The sequence below is a fragment of the Anolis sagrei genome, chromosome 4 (genome assembly GCF_037176765.1).
Source record: "Anolis sagrei isolate rAnoSag1 chromosome 4, rAnoSag1.mat, whole genome shotgun sequence".
Taxonomy (NCBI): domain Eukaryota; kingdom Metazoa; phylum Chordata; class Lepidosauria; order Squamata; family Dactyloidae; genus Anolis; species Anolis sagrei.
In genome coordinates, this window is record NC_090024.1 from 133,113,641 (window position 1) to 133,140,619 (window position 26,979).

The window sequence follows — 26,979 nt, forward strand, 5'->3', positions numbered from 1 at the left end:
TCTGGAACATGGCTGCACAGCCCAGAAAACTCACAGCAACCCAGTGATTCTGGCCATCAAAGCCTCCCACAACACAAATACCTTTCTTCTAAATCCAAGGATTTAGCATGAATATTCCTTTGCTACTCAGAATCATAGAGTTGGAAGAGATCCCAAGGGTTATACACTCCATTCTGCGAGAGTAAGAGGGAAAGAAGAGAATCAAAGCACTCCTGACAGATGTCCATCCTGCCTCTGCTTCAAAGCCTCCAGACTCTTGGAATTGCAGTGTCCCTTGAGCTGCTACATCTCCCTGTTGACTCACGTTCGGTGAATGCTTTACTCCAAAGAGAGAGAGATTAAGAGCGACTGAGAGAGGGCAGCGGAACTGTGGGCGGCCAGGGCTCCTCCTTCCTTCCGGGAGGATTGGACACGTCGCCTTTCCGGGAAGCCTGCCTGCCCCCCCCCCCTCCTCCTCCGGCCACGGCGAGAAGAGGCCGCGGAGGGGGAGGAAAGAGGGAGGGAGGAGGCTCCTCCGGGAGAAGAGGCGGAGGAGGAGGAGGAAGGAGGCCGAACGGGCAGCCCCCCTTCCTGGCCACGTTGACGCCTCCGCCATCCACGCAAAAGCATCCCTTGCCTCTTCCCCGCGGCATCCGAGGAGTTTCCCTTCCTCCCTTAGGCCGTGAAGTTTGAGGTCGCCCCTTGTGCTGGAAGAGCTCACACTCACGGGCAGGGCAGGCTCATCACTAGCTGGACAAGGAGGAAAAAGAGGAAGAGGGGGGAAAGAAGAGAGGGAGAAAGAAAAGGAGAAAAAGAAGGAGGAAAAATGAGAGGGAGGAGGAGTGGAGGAAAATGTGGTGGAGGAGAAGGAGAAAAAAGAGGAAGAGGAGGGAAAGAAGAAAAGGAGAAGGAAGAGGAAAAAGGGAAGGGAGAGGGAGGAGAAGAGGAGGAAAAGAAGGAGAAGAAGGAGGAAAGAGGAAAGGAAGAGGGAGGAGGAGAAGAGGAGGAGGAAAATGTGGTGGTGGAGAAGGAGAAAAAAGAGGAAGAGGAGGAAAAGAAGATGGAAAAGGAGAAAGAAGAGGAGGAAAAAGGAAAGGGAGAGGAAGGAGAAGATGAGGAGAAGAAGGAGGAAAGGGAGAGGGAGGAGGAAAAGAGGAGGAAAAGAAGGAGAAGGAGGAAAAGGGAGAGAGAGGAGGAGAAGAGGAGGAGGAAAATGTGGTGGTGGAAAAGGAGAAAAAAGAGGAAGAGGAGGAAAAGAAGATGGAAGAGGAGAAAGAAGAGGAGGAAAAAGGAAAGGGAGAGGAAGGAGAAGATGAGGAGAAGGAGGAGGAAAAAGGAAAGGGAGAGGGAGGAGGAGAAGAGGAGGAAAATGTGGTTGAGGAGAAGGAGAAAGAAGAGGGAAAGAAGAGGAGGAAAAGGAGGAAAAGAAGTGGAGGAAAAAGCGAGGGAGAAAGAAGAGTGAAGAAAAAGGAGAAGAAGGAGGAAAACTGAGAGGAGGAAAAGAAGAGAAGGAGATGGAAGAGGAGAAGGAGGAGGAGGATGACAAAGGAAAGGGAGAGGAAGGAGAAGAGAAGGAAAAGAATTAGGAGGAGGAGGAGAGGAGGAAAATGTGGCGGAGAAGAAGGAGAAAAAGGAGGAAGAGGAGGAGGGAAAGAAGAGAAGGAAAAGAAGTGGGGAAAAGGAAGAGAGGGAGGAAAAAGGAGGAGGAAAACGAAGGGACTGAAAAGAAGAGAAGGAGATGGAAGAGGAGAAGAAGGAGGAGGAGGAAAAAGGAAAGGAAGAGGATGGAGGAGGAGGAGGGATATGTGGAGGAAGAGGAGGAAAAGGAAAGGAAGAGAAGGAGGAAAAAGGAAAGGAGGAAAAAAAGAGAAGGAGATGGAAGAGGAGGAGATGGAAGAGGCGGAGAAGAAGGAGAAAAAGGAGGAAGAGGAGGAGGGAAAGAAGAGAAGGAAAAGAAGTGGGGAAAAGGAAGAGAGGGAGGAAAAAGGAGGAGGAAAACGAAGGGACTGAAAAGAAGAGAAGGAGATGGAAGAGGAGAAGAAGGAGGAGGAGGAAAAAGGAAAGGAAGAGGATGGAGGAGGAGGAGGGATATGTGGAGGAAGAGGAGGAAAAGGAAAGGAAGAGAAGGAGGAAAAAGGAAAGGAGGAAAAAAAGAGAAGGAGATGGAAGAGGAGGAGATGGAGAAGAAGGAGGAAAAAGGAAAGGGAGAGGAAAGAGGAGGAGGAGGACAGGAGGAAAATGTGGTGGAGGAAGAGGAAGAAGAGAATGAGATGGAAGAGGAGCAGATGGAGAGGAAGGAGAAGGAGGAGAAAAGGAGAAGGAGAGTTGGCAAGGGACTACCTGCCTTCTGAATAGTTTGGGCAATTGCTCTTCTTCTCTTTCATCTTCACCACTTTTTTCTCCTCTTCCTCTTTTTCCACCTTCTTTTCCTTCTCCTCCTTCACCAACTCTTCTTCCTCTCCTCCTTTCTCCACCTTTCCTTTTTCCTCCTTCTCCTTCACAGCCTTTTCTTCATCTCCTCTTCCTCCTTCTTTTCCTTCTCTTCCTGTCCTCCTTCTTCTCCATTTATTTACATCCCGCCCCATCTCCCCAAAGGGACTCGGGGCGGCTTACAAGACAGAACATATGACAGACAACTAAAAGGAGCCAGAAGTCAACCAAGAACCCCAATGAACATAACATGACAACAGGCAAGGACATGACAACAGGCAAACTCCTCCATCCAAGTGAATCAAAACACAGCAATAATTAATTAATTAATTAATTAATAATAAATAAGAAAAGGCGAGTGATAGATAGAAAGCCTGCCTGCATGTCTTCCCGGGCTTTCTATCTATCACTCCCACCTCCACCAACCTGTCCCGGTATCAGTGGCATCCTTGGGTCCAAATGCAAGGAGGGCACACATGGTGATGACTTTCCCCCAAGTTTGGCCAAGTCCTACTAAACTTTCTGTACAGTGTCCACCGCTTTTCAGATCCCAGGAAGGGAGGGAATCTGGGCAGAAGCCATGCAAAAGAGACCCGCCAGGGCCTTCCAACCCAGCCACCCACCCCCTTCTGCCAGGACACCATCAAAGCCCTCCCGACAGATGGCCAAAGCGACGGCGCATTCCCATTGCCGGCCAAGCTCCTCATGACTGTGCGAGGAAGAGAAAACGGGGGGGGGGGGGGGCAAACAATCCGAGGGGCTCACCTCCTCCTTGTCTTCCTCCGCGGGGTCCGAGCCGGGTGAAGTCGTGGCACTTTCTTGCTTGCTTGCTCTCGCTGGCTGGCCCTCCCCGGAGTTTGCAGAGCGGGTGCCCCCCCTCCTCCCTCTCTCCTTCCAAAGGGGGCGGGGCCGCGCTGTCAATCAAAGGCCCTCAGGGCCAGAAAGAAAGGCTGCCGAGCGGCGGAGGGACCAAGGCCCCAAAATTGGCCCTGGGTAGGCCGCAGCTGGACCTTCCCACAGGGTTAGATTAGGTAGTCATAGCTCTTCCAGCTCTTCTTCTCACAGGGCTGAGCGTTGGGTCTTCTATACCAACCAGGGGCCATCTAGTCCAATCTGCCCTGCAGGAAAAGCACAAAACATCCCTGACAGATGGCCAACAAGCTACGAGTGGGCATGGGCGGACTTCGGCCTTCCAGGTGTTTTGGACTTCAACTCTCACAATTCCTCCTTTTTAAAAATATTTTCATTGCGGGTTTTCAAGGGTACATCTGAAAGGTTGTTCATCATCAGAGAAAAAAAAGAGAGAGAGAGAGAAAGAGAAAGGGGGAGTGAGTGTGACTGGGACTGAGTGAAGGAAGGTTAGTATTATTTCTAATTACTGATTTTCCCTCTTATGTTAGTAGTGATATAGGATCCTCGAGTTTTTGAGATTTTGTGTATCTTCCCCCCATTTTTTTTAGACTTCTCACACGTCCATCAGAGATGGAAGAAGGTTCCTTTCTTGCTGTGGCATTTCCAACACCAGTCAGAAAGATTTTTATAGCATTTTGCCAGTTTGCTAGGTGAGAGGTACCATTGGTACATCATCTTGATCCAATTTTCCCTTAAGTCATAGAAGTTTATCCATTTTAATTTGACATTCCAAATCTTTTCCCAATCCGAAGTTCTGATTGGATGTCCAATGTTGGCTGTATGTTTTAACATGCATGTTTTTGTTTGATCTTTCTCTGTTGCCCATCCTAATAAGGTTTTATATAGTTTGGTAATCAACTTTATTTCAGAGCTCATAATCTTATCTCAGGTTTTTTCTTCAGATTCAAAAACCATTTTTTTTTGTCTTTATTAAAGGCTTCCTTGAGTTGTCTATACTGGAACCAGGATAGGTCTCCATATGATATTCTAATTTCTTCCTGTGTCTTCATTTTGAACTCTCACAATTTCTAAGAGTAGGAGTTATTATTATTATTATTATTATTATTTATTGTATTGTCGAAGGCTTTCATGGCTGGAATCACTAGGTTCTTGTGGGTTTTTTCGGGCTATAGAGCCATGTTCTAGAGGCATTTCTCCTGACGTTTCGCCTGCATCTATGGCAAGCATCCTCAGAGGTAGTGAGGTCTGTTGGAAATAGGAAAATGGGTTCATATATCTGTGGAATGACTGGGGTGGGGCAAGGAGCTCTTCCCTGCTGCAGTTAGGTGTGAATGTTTCAGCTGATCACCTTCATTAGCATTTGAAGGCCTGGCTGAGCCTGGGAAAATCTCTTGCTGGGAGGTGTTAATCTGTGCCTGGTTGTTTCCTCTCTGTTGTTTTGCTGTTGTAATTTTAGAGTTTTTTAATATTGGTAGCCAGATTTTGTTCATTTTCATGGTCTCTTCCTTTTTGTTGAAATTGTCCACATGCTTGTGGATTTCAATGGCTTCTCTGTGTAGCCTGACATGGTGGCTGTTGGTGTGGTCCAGCATTTCTGTGTTCTCAAATAATATGCTGTGTCCAGGCTGGTTCATCAGGTGCTCTGCTATGGCTGACTTCTCTGGTTGAAGTAGTCTGCAGTGCCTTTCATGTTCCTTGATGCGTGTCTGGGCAATGCTGCGTTTGGTGGTCCCTATGTAGACTTGTCCACAGCTGCATGGTATACGGTAGACTCCTGCAGAGGTGAGAGGATCCCTCTTGTCCTTTGCTGAACGTAGCATTTGTTGGATTTTCTTGGTGGGTTTGTAGATTGTTTGTATGTTGTGTTTCCTCATCAGCTTCCCAATGCGGTCAGTGGTTCCCTTGATGTATGGCAAGAACACTTTTCCTCTGGGTGGATCTTCATCTTTACTCTCGTGGCTTGTTCTCGGTCTTGCAGCTCTTCTGATGTCTGAGGTGGAGTATCCATTGGCCTGGAGAGCCCAGTTGAGGTGGTTCAGTTCATCTTGGAGGAGGTGGGGTTCGCAGATTCTTTTTGCACGGTCTGCCAAGGCTTTAATGGTGCTTCTTTTTTGACTTGGGTGATGGTTGGAGTTTTTATGTAGATATCTATCTGTGTGTGTTGGTTTCTGGAAAGGCACATCGTAACAGCCAGGTCTTCAAGTTCTTTCTAAAGACTGCCAATGAAGGAGCCTTTCTAAGATCTTTGGGGAGGGTGTTCCAGAGTTGGGGGGGGGGCACCACAGAAAAGACCCTGTCTCACGTCCCCACCAGACGCGTCTGCAACACAGGCGGAATCACGAGCAGGGCCTCTCCAGAGGAACGAAGTGAGTGCGTGGGTTCATAAACGGAGATGCGATCACGCAGGTAAGATGGTCCCAAACCGTTTAGAGCTTTGTAAGTAAGCACCTGCACCTTAAATTGGGCTCGGAAGTGCAAAACACCTTGAAGACCCAAGTTTACCCATGCCTGCTTTATACTCCTTACACATGATTGCACCACCATTCTCCATAGTAATATTATTAAATTGGATATGAAGGTGCTCCAGAGGGTGACAACTAATGCCTAGAGCAGTGGTTCTCCACCTTCTTAATGCTGTCACCCCTTAATAGAATTCCTCCTGTTGTGGTGACCCTCAACCATAACATTATTTTCGTTGCTACTTCATAACTGTAATTTTGCTACTGTTATGAATGGTAATATAAATATCTGATATGCAGGATCAGGTCTGTAACCAGAATTTTGATTCGGGGGGTGGGACTGAGTTTGATTCAGGGGGGCTCAGGATATACCCTAGCAAACCTTTTATATCATTATCCCAATACCCCCATGCATATGGGATATATTGAGCATGGTGGTCAGATCATGATATGAATAAACATAACAGTTTAAATAATGTACCAGTAAGGCCTTTTCGCAGATCACCCTGAGAATTTGGGGGGGGGGGGTCAACCACCTCAACACCCCCCCCCCCCCCCAGCTACTGGCCTGTGTAGGACGTATCTTCATTCACTGAACTCAATTTGGCACAAATATCCAATATGCCCAAATTTGAATACTGGTGGAGTTGGGGCAGGGATTGATTTTGTCATTTGGGAGTTGCAGTTGCTGGGATTTATAGTTCACCTACAATCAGAGCATTCTGAACTCCACCAACAATGGAATTGAACCAGACTTGGCAAACAGAACTCCCACAACCAACAGAATTTGGTGGGCATTGACTTTGAGTTTTGGAGTTGTAGTTCACCTATATCCAGAGAAGACTGTGGACTCAAACAATGATGCTAAAGGGGTTCCTAAGACTATCAGAAATATGTGTTTTCTGGTGGTGTTTGGCGAGTTAGACTAGATGGCCCATGTGGTCTCTTCTAACCATGATTCTATGATGATAAAACCAAGGACAAACAGGCTGAGAGATAGCTTTTATCCCAGATCTGAGACTATATTGAATTCTGTGGTTTCACAGTAACACCACAGTATCTCTCCTACTTGACCTTACTCTAACACTATGTAACAGGATTTTTGTTCCTGGGTTATAAAACTCATTTCCTAATTGGATCTATCATAAAAACATGGAGAAAGTTTATTAAGCTGCAAAAACTTGTTTTTTGTGGGGCATCCTACAGCACAGTTTGCTATAGTTTTTCAATGACTACCTCGTAGAGTCTCAACCAATTCAACATAGTTTGCTGCAGCCACAAAAACAAAGTTTCCGGAGTTTAACAACTACTTTCAAAGTGAGCACAGCATGATTAAACAGGAAACAACACTTTCAAACCAGGAACATTTTTTCCAACTTTTGTTACATTGTGTAATATTTTCAGTGAAGTAGGTAGTTCAGAAAACTCTGGATCCAAAGGAGTTGGTTAATGTTTTGGAGCCTGATTTGAATTCAGGTTCTTGCCTGGAAAAAATGGTCTGAGATCCTTATAACAAAAATAGGTGTCAAAAGGTTTGCGATGTTGACACTATTTGAAGCAAACCCTCTTTGATTAGTATATCTGTTATCATCCCTAAATGCCTCAAAGCCACCTGGAATATAACAGAAAGGCCCAGAAGCTAAGGAAGACAAAGCCAGTTGAAGGTGACCAATTCAATGTGACTAGGGGTCCTTCCAGATAGGCCTTATATCCCAGGATCCGATCCCAGGTTTTCTGTTTAGCCCATATTATCTGGTAATGCAGACTCATATAATCCAGTTTAAAGCAGAAAAGCTCGGATCAGATCCTGGGATATAAGGTTTGGAAGAGCCTGTTTGGAAGAGCCGTAGATGTGAGCGATGCTGCAAGAAAAATAATTTCCACAGAAGTCATTGCCTCTAAACCATGTTCCAGAAAATAGCCAAGATTTTCAAATCCTAAATAGACAATCAAATTAAACAGGAAGAGATATATTCTACAATCCAGCTCTAAACCCCAAAGCTATTTTCTAGTAAATAGCACACTAATTTCCATATTATCTGATCTGACAGGGGCAATGCAGGACAGGCCTGTAGTGGGGGGGGGGGGGGGGGTAGGGGTTCAACCCCCCCCCCCCATTTTTCAAGTTAAAAAAAACCTGGTTTACTCATGAATTTTAACTGGTTAACCAAATCCCCATGCTAAGTCTATGAGACGCAAAAAATTAAGAGACCCTCCAAAACTGCAAGCACTATCTCAAGTAAATATTGACAATTTATTCACACTGTCATTACTTGCAGCAATAGCCGATGTAGCGAAGCAACCAAGTTGGGGGGAAAGGGGGCTGAATGATCTCATTAAGGAGGCCAGACTTGGTGGAGGTGGTTGGCAGGGGCGGAGCTGCAGACTATTGAAGGCTGCTCTGCCCCTGCTGTGCTTTTTGCTTCAGCGTGAGCTAAGAGGCAGGTTTCAACCCCCCCTGAAATTTTCAACCCCCCCCCCTGAAATTTTCAACCCTCCCCGAATTTTTTTTCTGGGTACGGCCCTGATGCAGGAAGCCACAAAACTGTCACAGGATCCCGTTCTCCTAACCTTAACATGTACATTTCCATATAAGTAGATACCAGTAATGCAAAGCAATCTCTGTTCATGCATGGAAATTCATTCGTGATACTGAGTCCCAGAAGAATACAAAGACAAATCATGCCAAGAGGACCTTGCAACAGGGTTGCCGTAAGTCAGACGTGACGTGAAAGCACACAACAATGAGCTTTAATATTTTGTATGGTCTATGCCATAACCTGGTCTTATTCTTCCATAAAGAATTTATCTTCTACTTTCAGTGATTTGTTTTATTTTATCTCTTGTGTTCAGTGTTCATCATCTGGTGACATTCAGTTATTCAGTTGCCTGAAGAATACATTTGCAACAAAACGTCTGCAAAATTTGGTGAGTCACTTTCCTGCTTCCTTTCTTGATCCTCTGCCAAATTTTCCAAAACTGTTTATCTTTGCACTGTCTACTACTTCTAAACTCCAATTATTATCAATGTCTTCTGTTGTGCTTCCTGGACACAGCATAGAACTGTCTGGTTTCCTCTTATGTCTCTATAGTTGGAACATAATCCTAGATTTGGCTATATTTATAGGTTTTCAATTAAATTATAGTACGTTTTATTGATTAACCTATTGGCCGTATCAAACACATTTGACAAACGCATACACACATACATAAAGTACAACATAAGTTAAAATAAACAATCTGTTAACATTATAATTATATATTTTATATTACATGTTATATCACACATTCCTGTTTATTCCTTATGCAACATCAGATGTTCATTTTAGATCTCAGCACTTCACATCTCAGGCTAGCTGCGTCATTAGATAGTAATTCTTCTGCAATTTGTATATCCCCCATTCAGAATGCTTGGAACCAGAAGTTATTTGGATTTTGGATTGTTTTCAGATTTTTGGGCATAAGTTCATAGAGATACCTTGGAGATATTCATTTATATTTCATATATGTCTTATATACATAGCCTTTATTTATTTGTTTGTTTGTTTACAGTATTTATATTCTGCCCTTCTTACCTCAAAGGGGACTCAGAGCAGATCACAGAACATATATATATGGCAAACATTCAGTGTTGTTATACATCGACCAGATAGATAACTTTACATAGATAGAGGTAGATATAGGCTTTCCCATCTTCTGCATCTTGGAGGCTGTGCTCCGTTCTGGCCACGGGGAGGGGTTGCGGTCGCCCATCTTCCTTTCTGAAGAACTTTGCTCGTAAACTTTCTCCTTGATTGAATTAGCTTTTCCTGACATTTTCGTATGGCTGCCTTAAATACCTCCCCGCTTTAAAATGGTACCTATTTATCTATTCACATTTCTTTTCGAACTGCTAGGTAGGCAGAAGCTGAGCTAAAGGCCAGGAGCTCACCCCAACCTGAACTTTGAACTGTCAACCTTTCCATTGGCAAGATTAACTGCAGCTGGCAGTAAACATGCTGTGCTAAAGCCCGGCCCTTTTAAAATTATTTTGTACATGAAACAAAGAAATTAAAGGTATCACTATCTTAGCCACCCATGTGGACAAATTTGAATTTTGGAATATTTCTGATGTTAGAGTTCTGGATAAGGGATGCTCAACCTGTACTTGTCCTCTGATCTTTCCCAGTAAATGGTTGAGTTCATTCTGACTGGGTGTCCCATTTTGGATTACCTCATCATATGGCTTTCAATGTAAAAGGCATTGAGAAGTGATTTATTGCAGAGTTAGTAGAGACAACAAGTGCCATGCAAGAACACACAATCAAATAAATCACCTAGTTCCAGTTTAAAAACTTCCAAAGAAAGCCAAGGAAACATATTCCACTATTCAGCAGATCTTATCATCAGGAAGTTCTTCCTAATTTTCAGGTGGAACCTCTTTTCTCGCAATTTGACTCCATTGCTCCATGTTCTAGTTGCCAGAGCATCAGAAAACAAGCTTGCTCTTTCCTCAATTTGACATCCTTTCAAATATTATCCTCCAAGTATTGAGGTGCCCAGAACTAGGCATAGTATTCCAGGTGAGGTTTGACTAAACCACTGCCTTCTTATGCACGGTAACATTAGAAAATGTTGACCATTTTTGCTACCTTGGCAGCCACCTTTCCACAAAAATCAACATTGACACTGAAATACAGCACCGCCTTAGCTCTGTGAGTGCAGCATTTTCCCAAATGAAACAGTGTGTTTAAGGATCGGGACATCCTTAGAGACACCAAGGTGTTTGTTTATAAAGCTATTGTCCTCCCAACCCTGTTATATGCTTTCAAAATGTGGACTGTCTACAGACGTCACACTCAACTCCTGGAACAATTTCCATCAGTGTTGTCTCTGAAAAATCCTGCAAATCTCTTGGGAAGACAGGTGGACAAATGTCAGCATGCTGTAAGAAGCAAAAAGCACCAGCTTTGAAGCGATGCTCCTACGCCAATAACTCCACTGGACTGGCAACATTGTCTGAATGCCAGATAACCATCTCCCAAAGCAGTTACTCTCCTCCCAACTCAAGAATGGAAAAATGGAATGTTGATAGACAGAAAAGGAGATTTAAAGATGGGCTTATAACTAACCTCAAAAACTGTGACATAGACACCAAGAGCTGGGAAGCCCTGGCCCTTGAGTTCTCTAATTGGAGGTCAGCTGTGACCATCAGTGCTGTGGAATTTGAATTGTCACAAATGGAGGGCGAAAGGGAGAAATGTGCCAAGAGAAAGGCACATCAAGCCAACCCTCACTGGGGCTGCCTTCCACCTAGAAATAGATGCCATCACTGTGGAAGAACATCCAGTAGAATAATAGGACTCCGCAATCACCTACATATCCACCGCCAAGATACTACACTTGGAAGACCATCATACTCAGACAATGAGGGATTGCCTAAGTAAGTAAAAAAGCAAGTTTGCAAGAGCCGATATGCCACTGACACGGTCTTACTCCTTCTGCTGATTGCATTTTCTCTGCTGCGCTCACTATTGGAAGTATACGTTTCCTTCTGCTGATAACAGCTGTTACTCCCTGAAGAGGATGGATGCATTTTCGACATTGTAATGGTTTAACAGACTTTAGCCTCCTGATAGCTTTGTTGTCAGTCTCCCTGACACTCTCAACCCTGCTCTCTTTGTTGAAGTGTACATCCAAGAGAGAGGGGGCTTGGCTCCACACATAAAGATTTATGCAATTGTTCCAGTTGTTCAGTGGTAGGAAGACTGGAATTAGTGAAGCATTTTCAGATTATCTCAACTTCTGAACAGGAGGAGATAATAGTTTAATCCAAATTCCCATCAGGAAATACTGGAGGTTTGCCATTGGATTAGTCAGGCAGAGGCTCGGGGTGAGGTGAGGGGGAGGCCTATCCCATATGTCTCTTTTAAAAGGATTGGTTGCCTGGTAAGAACAACTGCCTCCTGATAAGGCTCCATTGGAGATATAATTCAATGAATTTCCAGATACAAAGGAAGATAGTAAGATAATAGGCAAGCCCCCTCCTTAGCAGACTTCAAAAGCAAACAAACAAACCTGAAAACCTGTCTCTTCCATTGTGCCCATTTATCCCACTTCTGTTTGCCCCATCTATAGTGTTGCCCCTATGAAGCACTTTCCCCGTCCTAAACTGAACGCCTTACCCCACTGTTTTATCTTTCTTGGGCTCCCCTCACTTACACATTTTCTATTCCTACCTCTCCTAGGGTTTTATCATTTTATCTCGTCCATTTGGCCTGCCCATCCTGTTCGATCTATATTGTGTTAATTTGCTTTATTGTTTTGTTTTGCTACTGTAATTATTTTCTGTTGTAATTTTTGTTTTTTTGCATTCTGTATTTTATTGCGTTGTATTGCATTTTTGGGGCTTAGCCTCATGTTAGCCACCGCGAGTCTCCATTGGGGAGATGGTGGCGGGGTATAAATAAAGATGTGTTATTATTATTATTATTATTATTATTATTTCTTGAGAAAAGAAGTGCAAATTTATGCTGGGTGAGGCATCTTTCTTTGATAGTGCCAGGGATTCTCTCTCTTTTAACCATTAGTCTCTCTTGATAGTCTCTCTTTTAACCATTACATGTAGCCCGCCCATTGTCATGATTGTGCCTATTGTAATTTTATATTGCTATGTTTTCACATGTTTTATGTAATTATGTTGTTGTTTGTTTGCGTTTTCGGTTTTATTTTATTGTAATTTGTTGTTTGGGCTTGGCCTCATGTAAGCCACTCCAAGTCCCCATTGGGGAGATGATGGCAGGGTATAAATAAAGTTGTTTATTATTATTATTATTATTATTATTATTATTATTATTCTCCTCAACCTTCCTGATGCCACGACCCCTTAATACAGTTCCTCATGTTGTGGTGACCCCCAACCATAGAATCATAGAATCATAGAATCTAAGAGTTGGAAGAGACCTCATGGGCCATCCAGTCCAACCCCCTGCCAAGAAGCAGGAACATCGCATTCAAATAACCCCCAACAGATGGCCATCCAGCCTCTGTTTAAAAGCTTCCAAAGAAGGAGCCTCCACCACACTCTGGGGCAGAGAGTTCCACTGCTGAACGGCTCTCACAGTCAGGAAGTTCTTCCTCATGTTCAGATGGAATCTCCTCTCTTGTAGTTTGAAGCCATTGTTCCGCGTCCTAGTCTCCAGGGAAGCAGAAAACAAGCTTGCTCCCTCCTCCCTGTGGCTTCCTCTCACATATTTATACATGGCTATCATATCCCCTCTCAGCCTTCTCTTCTCTTCTTCAGGCTAAACATGCCCAGCTCCTTAAGCCGTTCCTCATAGGGCTTGTTCTCCAGACCTTTTATCATTTTAGTCGCTCTCCTCTGGACACATTCCAGCTTGTCAGTATCTCTCTTGAACTGTGGGGCCCAGAATTGGACACAATATTCCAGGTGTGGTCTAACCAAAGCGGAATAGAGGGGTAGCATTACTTCCTTAGATCTAGACACTATGCTCCTATTGATGCCGGCCAAAATCTCACTACCTCTGAGGATGCTTGCCATAGATGCAGGCGAAACGTCAGGAGAAAAATTGCCTCCAGAACATGGCCATATAGCCCGGAAAAACCTACAACAACCCAGTGATTCTGGCCATGAAAGTCTTCGACAATGTAAATATCTGATAAGCAGGATGTATCTTCGTTCACTGGACCAAATTTGGCACAAATATCCAATATGCCCAAATTTGAATACTGGTGGAGTTGGGGCAGGGATTGATTTTGTCATTTGGGAATTGTAGTTGCTGGGATTGATAGTTCAGCTACAATCAAAGAGCATTCTGAACTACACCAACAATGGAATTGAACCAAACTTGGCACACAGAACTCCCATGTTTGGTTTGGTGGGCATTGACCTTGAGTTTTGGAGTTGTAGTTCACCTACATCCAGAGAGCACTGTGGACTCCAACAATGATGAATCTGGACCAAACTTGGCTTGAATACTCAATACACCCCAATGTGAACACTGATGGATTTTGGAGAAAACAGACTTTGATATTTGGGAGTTGTGGTTGCCTCGATTTATAGTTCACCTACAAAATATTGTGTTTTCTGATGGTCTGTGGCGACCCCTCTGACACCTTCTCACGACCCCCCAGGGATCCCAACCCCTAGGTTGAGAAACGCTGCTTTAGAGCTCTTTTCCATGTGTTGCAGAAACTGAGCCCCATGGAGTCCCACCAGCAGTGCCCTCACATCATATGATGACCTCCATGGGCCTCCATTTCTGAAGCACGTGTAAACAGAGCCTTAAAGCCATGGGATGAAGTCTTGAAACTAACTATAACAGCTTAGTACAGTTTTCAGCCAGACATTTTTGCCTCTGCAGCAGCAGGATGCCATAAAAGGAATCACGGTTGTGGTGGCCTGGTGCCTTTGTTTTGATTTAAGTGGATGTGTGACTCTGATTTAATGACATCATTTTCATGGTCTAATGGCAGCAGAGCAATGCTTCATAACAGTGTCTCTTCTTTCTGTATTAATGTTTGTTTCTCTCTTAAGAACTCTTAGATTTTTGTCCCAAAATATTTGAGTGTTAGAAAACAGGAAAGCTTGGAGAAGACAATGATGCTGGGGAAAATGGATGGAAAAAGGAAGAGGGGCCGACCAAGGGCAAAATGGATGGATGGTATCCTTGAAGTGACTGGCTTGACCTTGAAAGAGCGGAGGGTGGCCACAGCCGACAGGGATCTCTGGCATGGGCTGGTTCATCAGATCACAAAGAGTCGGAAGTGACTGAATGAGTAAACAACAAGTTTAAATGCAATTTCCCCCCAGTTCTGGCCAAATAATGTTTTCTGAAACCATGTTCTATTTCTGTGCAAAATTAATGGAATTTGTACAGAAATATTATTTTGCACCAAAAATAGGTTTCCCTATATATGTGGTTATGGTTGAGAGCCTGGCCTTTTGCTGTTGGTTGTTTCCACACATACACATAAAACAATTTTCACACAAAAACACTACCTATATTTTTTATGCAAGATTGCTGGGGGGGGGGGGGGTTGCTGCAAAAATAGCACACTTGTACAAGAAACAATGGCTATCTGAAAATAATGTGTATGTATTTCACATTTTGTGTGAAAATCATGAAAACCTGGATGGTGATTACGTAAACCATAGAGCACTGGGATTTTGTCTTCTAGTTGCTACAATTTGAAGTTAGCTTTGAATTGCATTTAAATAATTAATGTAGATGGAACCATAACCATAGAATCATAGAATCATAGAATCAAAGAGTTGGAAGAGACCTCATGGGCCATCCAGTCCAACCCCCTGCCAAGAAGCAGGAATATTGCATTCAAATCACCCCTGACAAATGGCCATCCAGCCTCTGCTTAAAAGCTTCCAAAGAAGGAGCCTCCACCACACTCCGGGGCAGAGAGTTCCACTGCTGAACGGCTCTCACAGTCAGGAAGTTCTTCCTAATGTTCAGATGGATTCTCCTCTCTTGTAGTTTGAAGCCATTGTTCCGCATCCTAGTCTTCAAGGAAGCAGAAAACAAGCTTGCTTCCTCCTCCCTGTGGCTTCCTCTCACATATTTATACATGGCTATCATATCTCCTCTCAGCCTTCTCTTCTTATATTTATATTCTTATATTTGGAGAATGCTTGGATGTTTCTAACCCATAAGAATAAGTCTATGAGGCAGATACTTATGAAAAGATGACTAACTGCAACTATAATTGTTTAGCTGTTTAAAGAAAGACGTTTTCATGGCCCTCCATTTCCAAACTATGTCTTCAGCTTACTTGAAGAAGGTATACCCTATATAGAACAGTTGTGTGCGTACCAGTTTCCAGCCTTGGTTAGATGGACGATTATTTATTATATTGTTCAATATAAATTATGTGATTCTTGGGTCCCTTACATGCAGTTGAATAAAATCCCACATTATCTGCTTTGAACTGGAATATATGGCAGTGTGAAGTCAGATGACCCAGTTCAAAGCAGATACTGTGGGATTTTCTGCTTTGATATTCTGGGATATAGGGCTGTGTGGAAGGGCCGTAGGGCTCATTAAATTGTTACATCTTTCCAGGCCAAGAGCTGGTGGTGGTTGGTTGATTAATATTTGCCAATTGTTGGCAGATTATACAAAATCCATTACAAAGTTAAGCATGTCAACTTATTTAAGAAAAATCGTAAATGTGATTTCTTCTCTTATGGTCACAGTGCTCAGCACAATGGTAGAACCAATAAATGATTCAGTGTTTAAAAGAAGTGGGAGACCTAGAGGTCGGTTCATTGGAAATTGTTCAAGCTGGCTTACCAAATACAAGTCAAACAAATATAAGGTCATACTTAGATGACACAAACTGGGATAGAGGGTCAAATTGTCTCCTTTAGGTAGGAAATTCCATAATTAGGAATTGCTATATAGTGGAGCCCCCGGTGGCACAGCGGGTTAAACCGCTGAGCTGCTGAACTTGCTGACCAAAAGGACGTGATTCGAATCCAGGGAGCAGGGTGAGCTCCCGCTGTTAGGCCCAGCTTCTGCCAACCTATCCATTTGAAAACATGAAAATGGGAGTAGATCAATAGGTATCGCTCTGGTGGGAAGGTAATGGCACTCCATGCAGTCATGCTGGCTACATGACCTTGGAATACAGGGTGTGAATAAAGAGAAAGAGGCAACGAACAACACTGGCTCTTTGGCTTAAAAATGGAGATGAGCACCACCCTCCAGAGTTGGACACAACTAGTCTTAATGTCAAGGGGAAACCTTTACTTTTATAGAGACAACTTTCTCTTAAATCAGTGATTCTCAACCTGTGGGTCTTAAGGTGTTTTGGCCTACAATACCCAGAAATCCCAGCCATGGAGTTTTATTACATTTAAAATTTGTAAACTTTTCATACATGTTATGCAAAGTACGTGCAATTGTATACCTTTTTAGCTAGCATGACATTTAATCACTTCACAGTGCTATGAATCCATTGCGGGCCACTTTATTTCAGGCCATGGCAGTGGGAACTGAAGGTCCTTGTTTTTGGGAAGGGATGAATATGACTACGCTTCATAAGAAGGCATAGGACCACTCCAAGAAGCACAAGGCGCACTGCTCCGCCTGGCTACTACTGGCATCAAAGGATGACTTCAGCCAGCTTTGAAATGCAGCACATTCCTTCTTCAGGAGCAGGAACTGTCCTAAAAGGATGTATGCCTGAAAGAATGGGAAGGAGAATCAACATTATTCCAATTAACAGCAAAAACAAATGACCAAATGGACAGAAAATCTTAAAAAATAGATGGTTTTCATGCCTGGATTTTGGTGTTGAAAATAGCTCAACAAACCAGCCTTTGATTATGAACCTTATCACATTAATGAGGTCCTCTGGATCGATTTGCCAGCCTCTATGGGAAATTGGGGGGCAGCAGGGCAATCCTGGCACCCTGCCTCGCTGTCAGCTGACGCTTCCCCATCACATATGGAGAAACATTGCCGTAAGGCTTCCCCCTGCTGTAGCCCCATTGTTTGAAATAGAACATGGGAAGGCTTCCGGGTTGGCAGCACAACGTCCTAGGACACTTCTGCCCCAGTTGAATCACGGAGCCCTACTGGAAGTGAGACTACGTTGTGTGATGGGCAGCATGGAGTTCTGTGGTTCAACTGGGGCAGAAGCTTCCTAGGACGCTGAAATTTCCGCATGTGATGAGGTTGTAAGTTGTACCGTTTTACCCACATTTTCAAGAAGACGCTTACAGTAACTAAAACAATTATTCGGTATGTGTCCACTGCAATATAGGATTGGTTCTCAAGTCCTTTTATATTGCTCAGTATATTGTTATTGTGACAAAATATTACTATTACTATGTAAAAGGCTCTTTACAAGGAAGCAGTTCTGAAATCATTCAGCTGCCTGGAAATTTGAATATGGCAGAAATCTGGGATTTCCAGAACCCATCTACACACATGTCACACTAATAACCCTTTAGTCAACAGGGAGTGCATCTACACTGTAGAATCAATGTAGTTTGATACCATTTTATCTGCCATGGCTCAATGCTATGGAATCTTGCAGAAAAGACAAGGAGCACCATTATGGATCACAGATGCAACGAGGGAGTACCCCAGAACACATCAATGGTTTGTTTCTATGGCCGATCTGTAGTACTGGTTTGTTCTTCTACACTGCCCTATTATAATCAAGATTATCAAAGCAGATAATCCATATTATTTGCTTTGAACTGGATTATATGAGTCTACACTGGCATATAATCCAGTTCAAAGCAGATAATCTGGATTTTATATGGCATTGTAGATGGGGCCATAGAAATCCTGTTGCCTTTGGGATATGTACGTGCATGAATTTGGGCAAACATATGAATCTCGAAGCAGCTGTGGTTTCGATCATTCCAATTTGTTTCTCAGTTTGGAGAGAATCTTTAGAAACTTCTGTGAAAGTGACATTTGTAAGTGTAAATATATAGTTTTTGCTTGGGAAACGGTGCCTAAAAATAACTCTTGCAAGAGTATTTTGATTTGGAGATGATTTGTGGCTTCATAATTTCAGAAATCTTACCTCTCTATTCTTCAAGTCGTAGTTTGTTTTGGCTCTTCAAACATTAGTTCCTGTAATGCGACCCAAAGAGATTATAGAGTGACACAACTAGGGCACAGTGGGTTAATATATTACCTTGTCAAAGCCCTTTGCAGCTAGCTTTGCTCCGAGTTCGTCATCAATACCATCCACTGCAGTAATAGGTTTGTCACCCATAGGTTCGCTCACAAAATCCTGATATTTCTTGGTTCTCATGACCACCGTCTAGAACAAGGATAGAATAAAGGGAAAGAAGGCTAAAAAATTGTAGTGTAATGATTATAATAAATGTATAGCATGTTTATATGGAAGTGACTGCACACGTTTATACAGTACAAGGGTTGAATGAAAAGTAATGCTTCCATCTTCGTAACTCCTCAACAGATGGCAGTACTGGTATGCGGCAGGTACTGGCTTGTTCAGTACCTGCTGCATACAGTTCAATTTTGGCGGGAAGCCTTAGGATTGAACGGTTGTGTTGTTAAAGTGTGAAGTATGGAACCCTGCGCAGACGGTCGGTCAATGCGATTTAAACAACGTGCAGTCATTGAATTCTTGGCAGCAGAAGGTGTCATCCCAAAGGAGATTCATCAGAGAATGCAAGCTGTTTATGGTGATTGTATTGATGTGAGTATTGTGCGTCGTTGGGCAAATAAGTTTAAAGATGTTGAGGTGGGAACATCTGACTTGTGTGACAAAGAGTTGGACGTCCTGTGACAGCAACCACCAAGTTTCACAAGCAAAAAGTTGACAGATTGATTCAGGACAATCGTCATATCACTGGTCCAGAAGCACCAACAGGGACACACTCCCCCTGTCTAGCTCCCGGCGGAGATCATCCACTAAGGCGACCAAGACCGTCTCAGTACCATGTCCCGGTCTGAAGCCAGACTGTGCCGGATCCAGATAATCCGTGTCTCTCAAGAATACCTGGAGTTGTGAGGCCACCACGCTTTCCATGACTTTGCCCAAGAAGGGAAGATTGGAAACAGGCCGAAAGTTGTCAAATTTAGTGGGGTCCAGTGATGGTTTCTTCAAATGGTTGGGTTGGTGGAGGTCAATTGATCTACCTCTTCACTGTTCTGCTTATTAGTGGGTACCTCGTTCTAGAAAGAGAACAAGCTACTTTATAATTTATTTATTTATTTATGTACGGTATTTATTTATTTTGCTTATATACCGCTGTTCTCAGCCCGGGGGCGACTCACAGAGCTTTACAAGGGACTCAAAACAAGGCTACATGTAGGCTCACTTTCTTTTAAATTACTATAGTTTATTTTATTATAACAAAAATTAGAGAAAAGTTTGACATCTCTGAGATAATACTAGAAGTCTGTGGAGTGGAACCTGTAGTCCACAGGCTGAATTCATCGTGCACGGTTTCTTCCTCCAATCAGACTGCTTCTGTTTACATCCCGATAAGGTTTGCAGTGAAATGAACTCTTGTTTTGTAACCCTGGAAGGGGTTTTGTGGAATGGGAGCACACTGAAAGGGCTGTGCACGTAATCTGTTATCTTATTTGCAAACAGGCAAGGCTTTTCCTGGAATAGGCCACCCTGTTTCCAAGTTGGCAACTTTTTGCAAACCTGCCACTGTGGCAAATTGTCATTTGGATTTGGCCCTGACCACCTACTGCTGAGCTAAGCCCCACAGGACCTTTTCAAAAATAGAATTCGGATTTTGGTTTGGAAAGGGCTCTCCAATTAAGATGTAAACTCACATGTCCAAAAAGATGCCTAACTGAAGCTGGTTTTAATACCACTGAGTGATTTCAGCTCTGCTAAATTCGTGAGTTTGGGGAACTCGGTGTGTCTAGCTATTCCAAAAAGTCAAATTAGATACAGTGAGGTAGAAGGCAAAATCAGAGGTTTATTCTCAGTGGCCAAAGAGGATGTCAATGGAGACAGCACTCCAAATTATTGACATACCACAACTGTGAACACATGAGTCTATTTATAGTGCATTGATGGAAACAAAAAGCAGTAGAGAACAATTGAAAATTTCCATGACGGTTTTTCATTGGTCTTGGAGGGTGCTGGCTAGGATCTGCAGCCCCATTGGAGGAGGTACGAGTCAGTTTCTGCCTCTGAACTAATCAGAGACAAGGTGGTAAATTTAGTAAACTGTCATTTGTGGATTTGACATCTTGTGTCTGTTGTGAGTTCTGGGGAATTTCCAAGACATTTCACAGAAAGGTTACATTTTAGGGCAATTAGAAATGACTATGTGGCTGACTATATTTTCCAATGGGCCAAGTCTTAAATTCATATATGGCATTTTATATAATTCATTTTTTTTTGGGGGGGGGAGATAATTTCTTAATAACAAAACCATACATGTATTGTAGTGTGCCTTAAGCTGTTTTCAACTTATCATGCCTTTGTGGGCTTTAATTGGCAAGATTTCTTCTGAGGGTATTTGCCTTTGCCTTTCGCTGAGATTGAGTGTGTGACCTGTCCAAGGTCATCCAATAGGTTTCCATGGTTTGGAAGCAATCTGAATACTGCTCTCCAGAGTCATAGCCCAATGCTCAAATCACTTACATCATTGTGTTGTCAGGGTGGGAGAAAGAACTCTTATCTGTTTCCAACAAACCTCACCTTTGAGGATGCCTGCCATAGATGTGGACGAAATGTCAGGAGAGAATGCTTCTGGAACATGGCCATATAGCCTGGAAAACTCACAGCAATCCACTTACATCATGTTAGCTCTCAATAGGATACATATTAAAGCATAATAAAAGCAGTAGGATCTTGAGATCATTGAAACAATAGTCGGTGAATGACAGTCTTTTCAGCCTTGTATTAGTCAGAGTACAAGGTCTGAATCCAATTGTTATTGCTAACAAGAGTAGATCCATTGAATCAATGAAAAGTTGGCAAGATAACAGTTATCTAATTGTATTTATTCAGTGGGTCTGCTCTGGTAGGGTTTAACAGTTGGGATTTATTTATTTATTTACGAGATCTGTAGCCCACCTTTCTCAGCCTTACTGCAGCTCAAAGCAACTTACAGAAATTGGCAGAATTTGATGCCATATTTTCATAAAGAAAATTAAAAACATTCGACCTAATATTATAAAAACCATATAAACTATTAAAACCATTAAAAACATACCATCACCAGTGTCGTCCTGTTAAAATCATTGTCCAGCAGCATTGTCTAGTCATTCCGTGTTTATTCTTCCTATTTCATAATTATTTATTCCGCTGCATTTCCAAACACTTGTTCAAAGAGCTAAGTTTTTACTCTCTTTCTGAAAGTCAGGAGGGAGGGGGCCGATCTAATATCCCTAGGGAGGGAGTTCCACACCCAAGGGGCACCACTGAGAAGGCCCTGTCTCTCGTCCCCACCAAATGCGCTTGCGAGGAAGGCGGGGTCGAAAGCAGGGCCTCCCTATATGATCTTAAATTCCTAGATGGTTCATAAGGAGAGATACGTTCGGTCAGGTAAGCTGAGCTGGAACTGTTTAGGGCTTTATAGGCTAGAGCCAGTACTTTGAATTGTACTCGGTAGCAAACTGGCAGTCAGTGGAGTGGGTGCAACAGAGGAGTTGTACGCTCCCTGAGTGCAACTCCTGTTAGTAATCTGGCTGCTGCCCGCTGGACCATTTGAAGCTTCCAAACAGTCTTCAAGGCAACCCCACGTAGATCGTGTTGCAGTAGTCTATATGGGATGTAACCAGAGCGTGGATTACTGTGGCCAAATCAGACTTCCCAAGATACGGGAGCATAGGAGCAGGAACCTTTCTCTGCATTAACTAGTCAAATAATTTCTTCAAAAATTGAGCACAATTCAGTATACATCATTTTTTCAGGACTAGGCACAATTTTTAATCTAAAAGGAACCATAGAAACTAGAGCAATTTTCCATTACTTGCACAAAACATTCTGATTCTTTATTATCCACAGTTTGACTTCATTATCATCAAGTCTTTATAAAGTCTTTATAAACTGTAGAATTTACTCCACTTTATGAAGGAATCAGCCTCAAATGACTCTGCGACTATTATGTGAGGAATACAAAAATACCAATTTTGCCACACCAAAATGGGGACGCGACTATTACACAATGGGACTTTTATGTGATAAAATATGGGTAAATTAAAAAAATAATTTATCCACTAAACTAAGTGTCCCTAAACAGTGCAAGCAGATCCCCTCCACAGGCTGAAACTTAAGGAAGTTAGACTCTCTTGAGTCTTAGAGGAAGGCAATGGCATGTCATAGCTAAACAAATACTGCCAAGATAATCTTCTATATGAGAGAACTTAGGGTTGCCATAAGTACGAAACTACTCAAAAGCACACAAGAGCCATCCAGTAATATTCAATCCACTAAACGAAGGGTACCCAAACTAAGGCCTGTGGACCATGGTAATTTACCCAGCTCCTACCCTAAACTTTAGACTTAGGGTTGTCCTAAGTCTGAAACAAAGGTACACAAAAACCTTATTAACTTGACTATCTCATCAGCCGAAAGCAGACTCATGCTTGAAATACTAGTAAGTTTATGTTGGTTAAAATTGTTCTTCATTTTAAATATTGTATTGTTTTTTTCATTTTTTTGGATTACAAATAAGATATGTGCAGCGTGCAAAGGAATTTGTTTGAGTTTTTTCAAACTATAATCCAACGTCTTAACAGCCTGAGGGACTGTGTACCGGCCCTCTGCTTAAAAAGTTTGAGGACCCCTGCACTAAACCATATTAGTCAAAATCAGTATGTTATTTAAAGGATCTGCTCACCTGCTCATGTCTTGTTCCTCTACCTGGTATCCACATGGCAGAAGGAAGACTAACCATCTCCCAAAATGCTTGGGGATGCTGTATACAGACAAACCTTCAGCTATGCAACAGTAACAATTGTGTTTGTAATGTGTGACAAAACAATGCAGATTGGTCAGCCTGCCTCACCTTAGCTTTCCTATTCATTGTACATCTTTTTTATGTTCGGTATGGGAAATACTTTACCCTACAAAACATTTACCTGTTGTATAGACAGGTAAATAATTAAAGTCCATTAAATTTATAGATGGACCATTCCAAAAATTGGGATCAGGAGTATGAATGTTGTAAAAAGCAATATGGGTTCTAAGAATACAGTCATATAGGGAATCTGTGAACCTTGATAGTAGTGTAGAAAGATTCAACTGGTCTGTAGACCCATGGGATTGTTTGAAGAAGGAAGAAAAGACTCTCCCTATGAGAGAATAAAGCTGAATGGACTCTGCCAATCATTCAGAAAAGAGGATGACCACAGTATATGGGCCCTCCACATTAGTTTAGTTTAGGGGGTAAAAGACCTCCAAAAAAGAAGGGAGAAATGTGATTTTTTTAAAAATCCTGTTTTTCAAATCTGAGAGGAAACTTCTCTAAGAATGTCTTAGTCCTGCAGCCTGACTCTTTTGTCCATTTCTACCACTGGAGGGTCCTGAAATGCCTAGAGAAGCGTTCTTCCTAGGAGTATCTAAGTTGTCCAGCTAAATTCTACGGTCAACTTTCACCAGAGGATCTTGGGATTCCTACAGAGAACATATTGGAACAATCTGTAAATAATGAAACCCACAAATGTTTCCAGCTGTAATAGTTGGCATGGTTAATTGTAATAGTAGCATGGAGTACCCAAATCCACCCAGAAATTTTACCTGGATGTGGAGCTTCTCTTCTGCATGTTAAGTCTTCCTCTTCTGCCTGAGGAAGGGGCTGGGGATTCTGGGCAGATGTTCAGGCCTGCTCAGGAGGTAGATGAAGGAGAACATTGGTTGTTCCTACTTTTCAAGAATGCCGAAGGGAGCAACAAGCAATGCGTAGGTCAGTCAGGATTGCTGAAAAGACTCTCAGCAATCAGACTACTTCCTAGATACATGTGTTGTGGGCTGAAGGCTATAAATCAGAGGAAACAGCTGTCGCTGACAGCAACCGCTCCCTCTAGCCTTGATCCTGTATTTGTGCCAGCCAGAAACCTTGTCTTTGTAAGTGTTTGTTGCCTGGAGAAGAAAATTACCAAAGATTTTGCTCAGCCAAGATACTTTTGTCTTGTTTTGTGAACTTGTCTTTTGTGAAATTACTGTTGTTAATGTGAGTTTGCTACTTTAAACTTTGCTGAAGTAAAGCTTTTTGAGCTTCTTTAAACTTGGTTTTAAGGCTATTCTTGGGGCAAAACTGAACAATGTACATTATTAAATACTTAGAAAATATTGTGAGAAAATATGTTATTCATCATTCAAATGACACCTTCAAGGGGAAAATTTGCAGCAGTTGAACCTTGGGACTTGTTATTTCATCGCCTCACTTAACTCTATAAGTGTTGTTACAGAAGTGGGATTCAGATTCAATTGCAGAAATATATTATAAAACTGAGTTGCTGTGCAGAATATAGAACAGGCATGGGCAAATTTGGGTATTCCAGGTGTTTTGGATTTCAACTCCAGCTGTTAGGAATTGTGGGAGTTGAAGTCTAAAACATCTGGACACACTTCCCTCATCAAAACCACATCCGAGTATTTCTTGCCTTAGGAAACCTCCTGAAATTAATGGAATTACCATAAGTCAACAGGTGACCTGAAGGCACATATACACATATTTTCATCTTGGTCTTCACAATATTATTATTGCGCAAGCGTAGTTAACTCTCTATAGAAGCTGGATGAGCCAAAATTGGTAACTGGCAATATAGCACCTCAGTATCTTAATGACAACACTTTTGTTGCTTGATTTACAGTTCTTTGGTGAACTTAGCAGGTTCTTTAGTAGCTAGTAAATTTAAGCACCTGAGTGCCAGATTAAGAAGATGATAAAGACTTAGAAGGACCGCAAGACAGGTCAAAAGTAGATGTTCTTTCACTCCAATTTGAATGAATAATTGTACTCGCTCTTGAAAGAACATGTATTTTGAATTCCAAGATAGAACATCAGCACTGTTTTTGATAAACTGCTGGTTCCTTTTTGTCCATGGCCAAACCATGTATCCAAAATTCTCTTTCAACACAGTTCTTGCTTGTATCAATGCAACAGAACACAATATGGGGCCATGCCATGCCATTTCAAATCATAATCTAGTTTATTTATTTCATGTGACAATAGGAACCTGGCCAGATCTACAACCAGTGCTTTACTATGGATATATGGCTCAAATGTGAAGTAGAGAAGAGGGGCAAAAGTCAGCTCTGTCAGCTTCAAAGAAGTGTTTGATTTACACTACTTATTTTGCCAGTAGAATGATTTTATGTCCTAGTTGAGGGTTGGGACTGATAAGAAATTCAATGTGCAGATTTGATAAATGTGAATTTAATATTGATATATGGGAATGAATGGAAGAATGGAAGTTGTATGAGTGGAGTTAATAATTTTGGAGACACCAGTAAAATATTAAGGCCTGCAATAACTACCTGCTTTCTGGACTGTGATTAAAACCTGCTAATAAGAAGTGAAAAGGAAACTCTGATAAGAACTGTGACAACAGTTCTTTCAAGTTAAGAGAATGTTTGCAAAATTCCTTATGTTAAGAAGGAAGTCAACATAAAATCAACACCAATCAAGAAGATCAACATCTGGCCAGGAAACTGAGATGGAGCCAGGATGGAAGACATCTATCATTAATTTACAACTTTGGGTCTACATTAGCAGAATATTCCTATAGAATACTCATTCTAATAATGCTTAAAGTGTGGCATACCTGAAGAGTCTGTTCCACCAAATATGCTCTGCTCCATGCGAAGGAGAGAGATAGTGTACCTATGGATAGTAGCAGATTTGCACTGGAGGAGTCTGGTCATTTTGGAGCATCTTTCCCAAGGGAAGAGGAAGAAGTGCACTTTTGGAGCCTTAGATTTTGTGCAGGGAGTCAGGTTCTATTGTATGGAAAACAGAGATCTGGTACTTGGCATTGTGCTTAGGGAAGAAGTTTTGGCTTTTTTAAGTTATGTATAGTTTTAGAACTATACATTGGCAGGCTGCAGGGAAGCAGAGTCTGGCCTAACAGGTGCTTCTCCAAGGAGGGAGAAAATGATATGATAATATTTGAATGCCTGAGGATGAATGCGTGTACATGTGGTGTGAATGCTGAGTGAAAATGTAACTCCCCTTTGTCTGTTTGTTAGTCCAATATAACTGTAAGTTGTTATACATACAATATAGTTGCATAGAATCTGTATGTCCAATGTCATTCTTTGTCTGTTTTCTGTAATCTGATCTACCCTCTTACACTGGAAATTGCAATAAAAAGAACCTATGCTTTAAAGTAATTGAAAAGTAATTCATGATAGGATCTGCAATTGACCAAGGAGATTAATTTCTAGAAAGGTATCCATAATAATCAGCTGTACCACAAAGTCTCGTGGCAATTCAGGATTAATCAATTAGTGGTAACACAATCTTTTGTGGACTACTTAAGTTTTGGTTCCTTCACCACCACAAGCTGCATCAGTAGGGCCAGTGGTGAGTTTGCCAATATATTCCTGACAATCCTCCCACACAGAGTCCCCAAGCTGCACCAATCTTAGTTGTGATCCTAAAGTTCTCCAGCAAATTAAAGCAAACCATACTGTTTACATACTTACAAGTACAAATAGTCATCTACCTGCTATGATTCACACACAAAAAAGAAGACATGATAAAAAATGAGAGGACCCCTAATGAATTAAATGCTGTTCAAAAGTA

At 42.2% G+C, this 26,979-nt stretch overlaps 2 protein-coding genes across 5 annotated transcripts in view; both read right to left on the reverse strand.

Annotated features, from left to right (window-relative positions):
• Positions 1 to 3,285, reverse strand: part of RRBP1 (ribosome binding protein 1) — a 41,914-nt gene extending 38,629 nt beyond the window's left edge. Inside the window, exon 1 of one of the 4 annotated variants that reach the window (XM_067467696.1) lies at positions 3,175 to 3,285. The gene's annotated coding sequence lies outside the window, so the exon portion shown is untranslated. Of the gene's footprint in view, positions 1 to 304; positions 380 to 2,835; positions 2,935 to 3,174 lie in introns of those variants that run through there. The other 3 variants (XM_067467700.1, XM_067467698.1, XM_067467699.1) reach the window with 3 other exon arrangements.
• A 13,426-nt stretch (positions 3,286 to 16,711) lies between these two features.
• On the reverse strand, positions 16,712 to 23,253 carry BANF2 (BANF family member 2). Its single transcript, XM_067467087.1, has 4 exons — positions 23,236 to 23,253; positions 23,068 to 23,145; positions 18,417 to 18,545; positions 16,712 to 16,942 (listed from the first exon to the last, which is right to left on the reverse strand). The coding sequence occupies exons 1-4, from the start codon at positions 23,251 to 23,253 to the stop codon at positions 16,796 to 16,798; spliced, it is 372 nt and encodes a 123-aa protein (XP_067323188.1). The 3' UTR covers positions 16,712 to 16,795.
• Between the last annotated feature and the right edge of the window lie 3,726 nt (positions 23,254 to 26,979).

Coding starts and splice junctions, on each gene's coding strand:
- BANF2 (XM_067467087.1), bottom strand. Junction 18,546..23,067: donor GAGGAACAAGACATGAGCAG/GTGAGCAGATCC, acceptor TCCTTGTTCTAG/ACGGTGGTCATGAGAACCAA. Junction 16,943..18,416: donor CTGCAAAGGGCTTTGACAAG/GTAATATATTAA, acceptor CCATTCTTTCAG/GCATACATCCTTTTAGGACA.